Source organism: Salvelinus alpinus, chromosome 5 (assembly GCF_045679555.1).
Source record: "Salvelinus alpinus chromosome 5, SLU_Salpinus.1, whole genome shotgun sequence".
Classification (NCBI taxonomy): domain Eukaryota; kingdom Metazoa; phylum Chordata; class Actinopteri; order Salmoniformes; family Salmonidae; genus Salvelinus; species Salvelinus alpinus.
The window spans coordinates 7,314,369-7,327,178 of record NC_092090.1 but is presented as its reverse complement, the minus strand read 5'-3'; the positions used below and the strand labels follow the sequence as shown (position 1 = coordinate 7,327,178).

At 46.4% G+C, this 12,810-nt stretch overlaps 1 protein-coding gene across 13 annotated transcripts in view; it reads right to left on the bottom strand.

The window, feature by feature from the left end:
- The window catches only part of vps13c (vacuolar protein sorting 13 homolog C), a 229,896-nt gene that overhangs the window by 184,037 nt on the left and 33,049 nt on the right, over positions 1-12,810 (bottom strand). For 10 of the 13 annotated variants that reach the window (XR_011674951.1, XM_071400446.1, XM_071400445.1 and 7 more), the window contains 6 exons: positions 12,731-12,793; positions 11,300-11,371; positions 10,370-10,482; positions 9,945-10,004; positions 9,738-9,797; positions 9,387-9,467 (listed from right to left, as the gene is read on the bottom strand). Coding sequence is in view for 12 of the 13 variants with exons in the window: in XM_071400446.1 (XP_071256547.1) it covers positions 9,387-9,467; positions 9,738-9,797; positions 9,945-10,004; positions 10,370-10,482; positions 11,300-11,371; positions 12,731-12,793 (449 nt within the window). In the remaining variant the exon portion in view is untranslated. The remainder of the gene's footprint in view (positions 1-9,386; positions 9,468-9,737; positions 9,798-9,944; positions 10,005-10,369; positions 10,483-11,299; positions 11,372-12,730; positions 12,794-12,810) is intronic. The other 3 variants (XM_071400443.1, XM_071400444.1, XM_071400449.1) reach the window with 1 other exon arrangement.

Here is a 12,810-nt window from a genome sequence, read left to right as displayed (position 1 = left end):
TTCTGTTCCCTATAACACAGAGCTGTGAGGATCGTTCTGTTCCCTATCAGTCTGTACAACACAGAGCTATGAGGATCGTTCTGTTCCCTATCAGTCTGACCAACACAGAGCTATGAGGATCGTTCTGTTCCCTATAACACAGAGCTGTGAGGATCGTTCTGTTCCCTATCAGTCTGTACAACACAGAGCTATGAGGATCGTTCTGTTCACCTATCAGTCTGACCAACACAGAGCTATGAGGATCGTTCTGTTCCCTATCAGTCTGTATGACACAGAGCTATGAGGATCGTTCTGTTCCCTATCAGTCTGTACGACACAGAGCTATGAGGATCGTTCTGTTCCCTATCAGTCTGTACGACACAGAGCTATGAGGATCGTTCTGTTCCCTATCAGTCTGTACGACACAGAGCTGTGAGGATCGTTCTGTTCCCTATCAGTCTGTACAACACAGAGCTGTGAGGATCGTACAATACTCTGATTCAGACATGTTCAGCTGTGTGGCTAGATACAGTGGTACTCTGATTCAGAGATGTTCAGCTGTGTGGCTAGATACAGTGGTACTCTGATTCAGAGATGTTCAGCTGTGTGGCTGGATACAGTGGTACTCTGATTCAGACATGTTCAGCTGTGTGGCTGGATACAGTGGTACTCTGATTCAGACATGTTCAGCTGTGTGGCTGGATACAGTGGTACTCTGATTCAGACATGTTCAGCTGTGTGGCTGGATACAGTGGTACTCTGATTCAGACATGTTCAGCTGTGTGGCTGGATACAGTGGTACTCTGATTCAGACATGTTCAGCTGTGTGGCTGGATACAGTGGTACTCTGATTCAGACATGTTCAGCTGTGTGGCTGGATACAGTGGTACTCTGATTCAGACATGTTCAGCTGTGTGGCTGGATACAGTGGTACTCTGATTCAGACATGTTCAGCTGTGTGGCTGGATACAGTGGTACTCTGATTCAGACATGTTCAGCTGTGTGGCTGGATACAGTGGTACTCTGATTCAGACATGTTCAGCTGTGTGGCTGGATACAGTGGTACTCTGATTCAGACATGTTCAGCTGTGTGGCTGGATACAGTGGTACTCTGATTCAGACATGTTCAGCTGTGTGGCTGGATACAGTGGTACTCTGATTCAGACATGTTCAGCTGTGTGGCTGGATACAGTGGTACTCTGATTCAGACATGTTCAGCTGTGTGGCTGGATACAGTGGTACTCTGATTCAGACATGTTCAGCTGTGTGGCTAGATACAGTGGAGCTCTGATTCAGACATGTGAGTTCATGTGAATAACTAACGGAAACACTGACTTAGTTACTCTTCATTCCAGATGAGAGAACGTCAGATGGCTACGTCACCCACCCACACACACACACACACACACGCACACACACACGCACACACACACACCTCCTAATAATGCTTCTCAACCTGAGGCAACTGCCCACCAGCACCAATGATGCTGTCTGCAGAGCTGAGGAAAGACATTGATCCGTGTATCCGTGATGTGATCATATCCAAGAATGGCGTAGCAGTCGGATGTGTCTTTGTCTTGTCTTGTCCCGTGTAAATAGTATTCGTATTTTTCGTATACATTTCGTATTTATTTTAATTTCACTTTCCATCTAGGAACTGAATATACATTCCTACATTCCGCCTCACCCAATGTGGTACGGACCTGCTATTTTTTTATACTTTAGAACCGTAACCCCAATCAGAAGCTAGCCAGATAACTAGCTACTAGCTAGTAGTCAGTTAGCCACTGCTGCGGTCTTCGCCCTTAACTCGGACACAGCCAGCTTCAATACCGGGCAGATACCTGCCAGTCTGCAAGCGCGATATCAACCCAGAGCATATAGGACTGCTTTTTCTCTACCACATCACCGGATTCCCGACGCAAGCTCTGGACAATTACACCGTATTATCACAGCTAGCTAGCTGCAACCGAGTGGCTACTACTGGCTAACACCTCTGTCCCGAAGCAAGCACCAGTTAGCCTTGAGCTAGCCTCGAGCTAGGCCCATCTGCCGGCTAGCTGCAGCGCGATATCAACCCAGAGCATATAGGACTGCTTTTTCTCTACCACATCACCGGATTCCTGACGCAAGCTCTGGACAATTACACCGTATCATCACAGCTAGCTAGCTGCAACCGAGTGGCTACTACTGGCTAACACCTCTGTCCCGAAGCAAGCACCAGTTAGCCTTGAGCTAGCCTCGAGCTAGGCCCATCTGCCGGCTAGCTGCAAGCGCGATATCAACCCAGAGCATATAGGACTGCTTTTTCTCTACCACATCACCGGATTCCTGACGCAAGCTCTGGACAATTACACCGTATCATCACAGCTAGCTAGCTGCAACCGAGTGGCTACTACTGGCTAACACCAGTTAGCCTTGAGCTAGCCTCGAGCTAGGCCCATCTGCCGGCTAGCTGAAGAGCTAGTGCCACTGCCACTGCCACGAAGCTAGCACCAGTTAGCAAACACTATTCTACAATTCACAACCTCTCTTTCGCCATCGCCATCTGGCTTGGATTCTCTGTCGACACAACCACGTCTGAGCAGACCCCCTCCGTCTGAGCAGACCACCCCCCGGGCTACTAACTTTACACGCCGCGTGCTAGCTTAGTGGAGGCCTCCTCTGCTCCATCTACGGCTGCCCCCTGGACACTATGATCACTTGGCTACATAGCTGATGCATGCTTGACTGTCCATTAATTCACGGTACTCCATTCTGTTTATTTGTGTCTTATCTGTCGGCTCTGTGCTTTAACTCAGGATCTGTGTGTAGTTAATCCGACCCTCTCTGCCTAGTCATCGCCATTTTTTACCTGTTGTTGCTGTGTCAGACTAGCACCCTGTTATTGCTGCTGTTATCTTACCTGTTGTTTTAGCTAGCTCTCCCAATCAAGACCTGCAATCACTTGCCTTATTGTATGTCTCTCTCAAATATCAATATGCCTTGCATACTGTTGTTCAGGCTAGTTTTCATTGTCATTGTTTTGGTTTGCAATGGACCCTGTAGTTCCACTCTCCGTACCTCTGATACCCCCTTTGTCCCACCCCCCACACATGCGGTGACCTCACCCATTGAGACCAGCATGTCCAGAGATACAACCTCTCTTATCATCACCCAGTGCCTGGGCTTGCCTCCGCTGTACCCGCGCCCCTCCATACCCCTGTCTGCACATTATGCCCAGAATCTATTCTACCACGCCCATAAATCTGCTCCTTTTATTCTTTGTCCCCAACGCTCTAGGCGACCAGTTTTGATAGCCTTTAGCCGCACCCTCATCCTACTACTCCTCTGTTCCTCGGGTGATGTGGAGGTAAACCCAGGCCCTGCATGTCCCCAGTCACCCTCATTTGTTGACTTCTGCGACCGAAAAAGCCTTGGCCTCATGCATGTCAACATCAGAAGCCTCCTCCCTAAGTTTGCCTTACTCACCGCTTTAGCACACTCTGCCAATCCTGATGTCCTTGCCGTGTCCGAATCCTGGCTTAGGAAGGCCACCAAAAATTCTGAGATTTCCATACCCAACTATAACACTTTCCGTCAAGATAGAACTGCCAAAGGGGGAGGAGTTGCAATCTACTGCAGAGATAGCCTGCAAAGTTCTGTCATACTTTCCAGGTCTATGCCCAAACAGTTCGAACTTCTAATTTTAAAAATTAATCTCTCCAGAAATAAGTCTCTCACTGTTGCCGCCTGCTACCGACCCCCCTCAGCTCCCAGGTGTGCCCTGGACACCATCTGTGAATTGATCGCTCCCCATCTAGCTTCAGAGTTTGTTCTGTTAGGTGACCTAAACTGGGATATGCTTAACACCCCGGCAGTCCTACAATCCAAGCTTGATGCCCTCAATCTCACACAAATCATCAAGGAACCCACCAGGTACAACCCTAAATCCGTAAACATGGGCACCCTAATAGACATTATCCTGACCAACCTGCCCTCCAAATACACCTCTGCTGTCTTCAATCAAGATCTCAGCGATCACTGCCTCATTGCCTGTATCCGCCACGGGTCTGCGGTCAAACGACCACCCCTCATCACTGTCAAACGCTCCCTAAAACACTTCTGCGAGCAGGCCTTTCTAATCGACCTGGCCCGGGTACCCTGGAAGGATATTGACCTCATCCCGTCAGTTGAGGATGCCTGGTCATTCTTTAAATGTTACTTCCTCACCATATTAGACAAGCATGCTCCGTTCAAAAAATGCAGAACCAAGAACAGATATAGCCCTTGGTTCACTCCAGACCTGACTGCCCTCGACCAGCACAAAAACATCCTGTGGCGAACTGCAATAGCATCGAAGAGCCCCCGCGATATGCAACTGTTCAGGGAAGTCAGGAACCAATACACGCAGTCAGTCAGGAAAGCAAAGGCCAGCTTTTTCAAGCAGAAATTCGCATCCTGTAGCTCTAACTCCAAAAAGTTCTGGGATACTGTAAAGTCCATGGAGAACAAGAGCACCTCCTCCCAGCTGCCCACTGCACTGAGGCTAGGTAACACGGTCACCACCGATAAATCCGTGATAATCGAAGACTTCAACAAGCATTTCTCAATGGCTGGCCATGCCTTCTTCCTGGCGACTCCAACCTTGGCCAACAGCCCCGCCCCCCCCGCTGCTACTCGCCCAAGCCTCCCCAGCTTCTCCTTTACCCAAATCCAGATAGCAGATGTTCTGAAAGAGCTGGAAAACCTGGACCCATACAAATCAGCTGGGCTTGACAATCTGGACCCCCTATTTCTGAAATTGTCCGCCGCCATTGTCGCACCCCCTATTACCAGCCTGTTCAACCTCTCCTTCGTATCATCTGAGATCCCCAAGGATTGGAAAGCTGCCGCGGTCATCCCCCTCTTCAAAGGGGGAGACACCCTGGACCCAAACTGTTACAGACCTATATCCATCCTGCCCTGCCTATCTAAGGTCTTCGAAAGCCAAGTCAACAAACAGATCACTGACCATCTCGAATCCCACCGTACCTTCTCCGCTGTGCAATCCGGTTTCCGAGCCGGTCACGGATGCACCTCAGCCACGCTCAAGGTACTAAACGACATCATAACCGCCATCGATAAAAGACATTACTGTGCAGCCGTCTTCATCGACCTGGCCAAGGCTTTCGACTCTGTCAATCACCATATTCTTATCGGCAGACTCAGTAGCCTCGGTTTTTCTAATGACTGCCTTGCCTGGTTCACCAACTACTTTGCAGACAGAGTTCAGTGTGTCAAATCGGAGGGCATGTTGTCCGGTCCTCTGGCAGTCTCTATGGGGGTACCACAGGGTTCAATTCTCGGGCCGACTCTTTTCTCTGTATACATCAATGATGTTGCTCTTGCTGCGGGCGATTCCCTGATCCACCTCTACGCAGACGACACCATTCTATATACTTCCGGCCCTTCCTTGGACACTGTGCTATCTAACCTCCAAACGAGCTTCAATGCCATACAACACTCCTTCCGTGGCCTCCAACTGCTCTTAAACGCTAGTAAAACCAAATGCATGCTTTTCAACCGTTCGCTGCCTGCACCCGCACGCCCGACTAGCATCACCACCCTGGACGGTTCCGACCTAGAATATGTGGACATCTATAAGTACCTAGGTGTCTGGCTAGACTGCAAACTCTCCTTCCAGACTCATATCAAACATCTCCAATCCAAAATCAAATCAAGAATCGGCTTTCTATTCCGCAACAAAGCCTCCTTCACTCATGCCGCCAAACTTACCCTAGTAAAACTGACTATCCTGCCGATCCTCGACTTCGGCGATGTCATCTACAAAATAGCTTCCAACACTCTACTCAGCAAACTGGATGCAGTTTATCACAGTGCCATTCGTTTTGTTACTAAAGCACCTTATACGACCCACCACTGCGACCTGTATGCCCTAGTCGGCTGGCCCTCGCTACATGTTCGTCGTCAGACCCACTGGCTCCAGGTCATCTACAAGGCTATGCTAGGTAAAGTGCCGCCTTATCTCAGTTCACTGGTCACGATGGCTACACCCACCCGCAGCACGCGCTCCAGCAGGTGTATCTCACTGATCATCCCTAAAGCTAAAACCTCATTTGGACGCCTTTCCTTCCAGTTCTCTGCTGCCTGCGACTGGAACGAATTGCAAAAATCTCTGAAGTTGGAGACTTTTATCTCCCTCAACAACTTTAAAAATCTGCTATCCGAGCAGCTAACCGATCGCTGCAGCTGTACATAGTCCATCTGTAAACTACCCACCCTATTTACCTACCTCACCCCCCATACTGCTTTTATTTATTTACTTTTCTGCTCTTTTGCACACCAGTACCAATATCTCTTCTTGCACATGATCATCTGATGATTTATCACTCCAGTGTTAATCTGCTAAATTGTAATTATTCGATTTATTGCCTACCTCATGCCTTTTGCACACATTGTATATAGATTCTCTTTTTTCTACCATGTTATTGACTTGTTTATTGTTTACTCCATGTGTAACTCTGTGTTGTCTGTTCACACTGCTATGCTTTATCTTGGCCAGGTCGCAGTTGCAAATGAGAACTTGTTCTCAACTAGCCTACCTGGTTAAATAAAGGTGAAATAAAATAAAAATAAAAATGTGCCTGTGTTGGACCTGAGCAGTGATCAGTCACTGTCCATCACAGATAACACACACCTAGGGAATGAGACCTGATCCCATGTGAGGGATTCATCAGTCATGAGGACAATATGATCAAACCACATCTCTTCCTGATAAAGACAGAGGTTCATTACCAGGATCTCTTCCTGATAAAGACAGAGAGGTTCATTACCAGTATCTCTTCCTGATAAAGACAGAGAGGTTCATTACCAGGATCTCTTCCTAATAAAGACAGAGAGGTTCATTACCAGGATCTCTTCCTGATAAAGACAGAGAGGTTCATTACCAGGATCTCTTCCTGATAAAGACAGAGAGGTTCATTACCAGGATCTCTTCCTAATAAAGACAGAGAGGTTCATTACCAGGATCTCTTCCTGATAAAGACAGAGAGGTTCATTACCAGGATCTCTTCCTGATAAAGACAGAGAGGTTCATTACCAGGATCTCTTCCTGATAAAGACAGAGAGGTTCATTACCAGTATCTCTTCCTGATAAAGACAGAGAGGTTCATTACCAGTATCTCTTCCTGATAAAGACAGAGAGGTTCATTACCAGTATCTCTTCCTGATAAAGACAGAGAGGTTCATTACCAGGATCTCTTCCTGATAAAGACAGAGAGGTTCATTACCAGGATCTCTTCCTGATAAAGACAGAGATGTTCATTACCAGGATCTCTTCCTGATAAAGACAGAGAGGTTCATTACCAGGATCTCTTCCTAATAAAGACAGAGAGGTTCATTACCAGTATCTCTTCCTGATAAAGACAGAGATGTTCATTACCAGTATCTCTTCCTGATAAAGACAGAGAGGTTCATTACCAGTATCTCTTCCTGATAAAGACAGAGAGGTTCATTACCAGTATCTCTTCCTAATAAAGACAGAGAGGTTCATTACCAGGATCTCTTCCTGATAAAGACAGAGAGGTTCATTACCAGTATCTCTTCCTAATAAAGACAGAGAGGTTCATTACCAGTATCTCTTCCTGATAAAGACAGAGAGGTTCATTACCAGTATCTCTTCCTGATAAAGACAGAGAGGTTCATTACCAGTATCTCTTCCTGATAAAGACAGAGAGGTTCATTACCACTATCTCTTCCTGATAAAGACAGAGAGGTTCATTACCAGGATCTCTTCCTGATAAAGACAGAGAGGTTCATTACCAGTATCTCTTCCTGATAAAGACAGAGAGGTTCATTACCAGTATCTCTTCCTGATAAAGACAGAGAGGTTCATTACCAGTATCTCTTCCTGATAAAGACAGAGAGGTTCATTACCAGGATCTCTTCCTGATAAAGACAGAGAGGTTCATTACCAGTATCTCTTCCTAATAAAGACAGAGAGGTTCATTACCAGTATCTCTTCCTGATAAAGACAGAGAGGTTCATTACCAGTATCTCTTCCTGATAAAGACAGAGAGGTTCATTACCAGTATCTCTTCCTGATAAAGACAGAGAGGTTCATTACCACTATCTCTTCCTGATAAAGACAGAGAGGTTCATTACCAGGATCTCTTCCTGATAAAGACAGAGAGGTTCATTACCAGGATCTCTTCCTGATAAAGACAGAGAGGTTCATTACCAGTATCTCTTCCTGATAAAGACAGAGAGGTTCATTACCACTATCTCTTCCTGATAAAGACAGAGAGGTTCATTACCACTATCTCTTCCTGATAAAGACAGAGAGGTTCATTACCAGTATCTCTTCCTGATAAAGACAGAGAGGTTCATTACCTCTTCCTGATAAAGACATAGAGGTTCATTACCTCTTCCTGATAAAGACAGAGAGGTTCATTACCAGTATCTCTTCCTGATAAAGACAGAGAGGTTCATTACCAGTATCTCTTCCTGATAAAGACAGAGAGGTTCATTACCAGGATCTCTTCCTGATAAAGACAGAGAGGTTCATTACCAGTATCTCTTCCTGATAAAGACAGAGAGGTTCATTACCAGTATCTCTTCCTGATAAAGACAGAGAGGTTCATTACCAGTATCTCTTCCTGATAAAGACAGAGAGGTTCATTACCAGTATCTCTTCCTGATAAAGACAGAGAGGTTCATTACCAGTATCTCTTCCTGATAAAGACAGAGAGGTTCATTACCAGTATCTCTTCCTGATAAAGACAGAGAGGTTCATTACCAGTATCTCTTCCTGATAAAGACAGAGAGGTTCATTACCAGTATCTCTTCCTGATAAAGACAGAGAGGTTCATTACCACTATCTCTTCCTGATAAAGACAGAGAGGTTCATTACCAGTATCTCTTCCTGATAAAGACAGAGAGGTTCATTACCTCTTCCTGATAAAGACATAGAGGTTCATTACCTCTTCCTGATAAAGACAGAGAGGTTCATTACCAGTATCTCTTCCTGATAAAGACAGAGAGGTTCATTACCAGTATCTCTTCCTGATAAAGACAGAGAGGTTCATTACCAGGATCTCTTCCTGATAAAGACAGAGAGGTTCATTACCTCTTCCTGATAAAGACAGAGAGGTTCATTACCAGTATCTCTTCCTGATAAAGACAGAGAGGTTCATTACCAGTATCTCTTCCTGATAAAGACAGAGAGGTTCATTACCAGTATCTCTTCCTGATAAAGACAGAGAGGTTCATTACCAGTATCTCTTCCTGATAAAGACAGAGAGGTTCATTACCAGTATCTCTTCCTGATAAAGACAGAGAGGTTCATTACCAGTATCTCTTCCTGATAAAGACAGAGAGGTTCATTACCAGTATCTCTTCCTGATAAAGACAGAGAGGTTCATTACCAGTATCTCTTCCCAGGAGCCTTTATAGAAGATGGGGCTGTTGACGTTCCAGTAGGCGCACAGACACTCTAAACGGCCCAGCTGGAAACAGAGAGAGAGAACAGGAAGTCAACAGAGAGAGGACAGGAAGTCAACTGGGCACTGGGTCATATCAACAATGTCACCCCGACGTTACAAATCAACAACATACAGCACAGCTTTGCCCTGAAACCTGTTAGGCCTTCCATGAAGCAGCTGTGTGAGCCACAGAACTATGTGCCCACAGTGGCAGTGTTACCTTGGAGCAGAATGACAAGAGATCATAACAACATCGACATGTATTCATTTAACGCTCCACAAAGCGGTCGTTACCTTGTAGATGATTCTGGCTGCCTCGTTCAGAATACACCCCTTCCAGTTCTCATCGGTCGTCTACAAACAAAAATCACAAGGGAAATGAACCAGCAGAATGACTGATATCAGAAAGACTCGTCACGTCTTGTCAACCAGTGTGTGTGTGTGTGTGTGTGGACCTGTAGACTCATCACATCTTGTCCCTCAGTGTGTGTGTGTGTGTACCTGTAGACTCAGCTCAGCCAGAGTGACTCCCATAGAGACGGGCTGCTGGGGGTCTAATATCTGGAACACACAAACCATAGAGACAATCACACAACGTCCCATAATGCACTGGGAGACAGGAAGTACTAGGAAAGGATGTGAGGAAATGAGACAAGGAGACAAAAATAGTAAGTGAGGAAAGGAGACAAGGAGAGGATGTGAGGAGAGGAGTTGAGGAGACAAGGAGAGACAGTGACGAGAGGAGATGCGGAAAGGAGACAAGGATATGAGGTGAGGAGAAAAAAAAGAGAGGTGAGGAAAGGAGATGAGGAAAGATGAGGAGAGGCAGTGAGGAGAGAAGACAAGGAAAGGAGGTGAGGAAAGGAGACAGAGAGAGAGGGGGCTGTGAGAGAAGGAGTATTGTCCCCCAGCTCTAGAAAACTAACATCGTCCTCATATCTGATATGGATGCTGGTGATCTTGACTTGTAGGTTCTTGATGACTTGCGTGGCCAGCTTCTCAGCAAACGTGTCCTTCTTCTCATCTTTCTGAGGCTTTTCTGAAATGACCAGAACAAGCCCCTCAGGCAGCTGATAATGACCAGAACAAGCTACTCAGGCAGCCGATAATGACCAGAACAAGCCCCTCAGGCAGCTGATAATGACCAGAACAAGCTACTCAGGCAGCCGATAATGACCAGAACAAGCTACTCAGGCAGCTGATAATGACCAGGACAAGCTACTCAGGCAGCTGATAATGACCAGAACAAGCCCCTCAGGCAGCTGATAATGACCAGAACAAGCTACTCAGGCAGCCGATAATGACCAGAACAAGCCCCTCAGGCAGCTGATAATGACCAGAACAAGCTACTCAGGCAGCTGATAATGACCAGAACAAGCCACTCAGGCAGCTGATAATGACCAGAACAAGCTACTCAGGCAGCTGATAATGACCAGAACAAGCTACTCAGGCAGCTGATAATGACCAGAACAAGCTACTCAGGCAGCTGATAATGACCAGAACAAGCTACTCAGGCAGCTGATAATGACCAGAACAAGCTACTCAGGCAGCTGATAATGACCAGAACAAGCTACTCAGGCAGCTGATAATGACCAGAACAAGTTACTCAGGCAGCTGATAATGACCAGAACAAGCTACTCAGGCAGCTGATAATGACCAGAACAAGTTACTCAGGCAGCTGATAATGACCAGAACAAGCTACTCAGGCAGCTGATAATGTGAACTGGTTGAAATCCACACAAGTCATTGGAAGATCTAAGAGGATGTCTTTTGGTCAATACTACTGTCACAACACACAATCACATTGACGATCACAATCACTTGGATGCGCACAATCACGCAACACACGTACCTACCTTGTTTGTTTTCATGGCGTTTTAAAGATTTTAGACTCTTAAAGCCTTTCTTGTGTTTTTTAATCTTAAATCCTTGATGATTAACGCAGCATTAACAGAGGAATAGCTGTTAGTGGATAGTCAGTGCAACAGTGACATGACAACCAGACATCAGAATAGGTTGAAGACAAAGAAAACAACAGTGACAACCAGACATCAGAACATGCAGACTAGGTTAATGACAAAGATAACAACAGTGACAACCAGACATCAGAGCATGCAGGATAGGTTGATGACAAAGAAAACAATAGTGACAACCAGACATCAGAACATGCAGAATAGGTTGAAGACAAAGATAACAACAGTGACAACCAGACATCAGAACAGGTTAGCTGGCTGGTCCACTACAGAACAGAACCTAATGCCTGGCTGGTCCACTACAGAACAGAACCTAATGCCTGGCTGGTCCACTACAGTACAGAACCTAATGCCTGGCTGGTCCACTACATAATCGAATGCCTGGCTGGTCCACTACAGAACCTAATACCTGGCTGGTCCACTACAGAACCTAATACCTGGCTGGTCCACTACAGAACCTAATGCCTGGCTGGTCCACTACAGAACAGAACCTAATACCTGGCTGGTCCACTACAGAACAGAACCTAATACCTGGCTGGTCCACTACAGAACCTAATACCTGGCTGGTCCACTACAGAACCTAATACCTGGCTGGTCCACTACAGAACAGAACCTAATACCTGGCTGGTCCACTACAGAACATAATGCCTGGCTGGTCCACTACAGAACAGAACCTAACACCTGGCTGGTCCACTACAGAACCTAATACCTGGCTGGTCCACTACAGAACCTAACACCTGGCTGGTCCACTACAGAACAGAACCTAACACCTGGCTGGTCCACTACAAAACCTAATACCTGGCTGGTCCACTACAGAACCTAATACCTGGCTGGTCCACTACAGAACCTAATACCTGGCTGGTCCACTACAGAACAGAACCTAATACCTGGCTGGTCCACTACAGAACAGAACCTAACACCTGGCTGGTCCACTACAGAACCTAATACCTGGCTGGTCCACTACAGAACCTAATACCTGGCTGGTCCACTACAGAACCTAATACCTGGCTGGTCCACTACAGAACCTAATACCTGGCTGGTCCACTACAGAACCTAATACCTGGCTGGTCCACTACAGAACCTAATACCTGGCTGGTCCACTACAGAACCTAATACCTGGCTGGTCCACTACAGAACCTAATACCTGGCTGGTCCACTACAGAACCTAATACCTGGCTGGTCCACTACAGAACCTAATACCTGGCTGGTCCACTACAGAACCTAATACCTGGCTGGTCCACTACAGAACCTAATACCTGGCTGGTCCACTACAGAACCTAATACCTGACTGGTCCACTACAGAACAGAACCTACCATGCTGAGGCTCCTTATACACAACACTTTCCAGATTAAACAGCAGCTCTCCCGTCTGAGAGTCTACGTGTCCCGTGAGG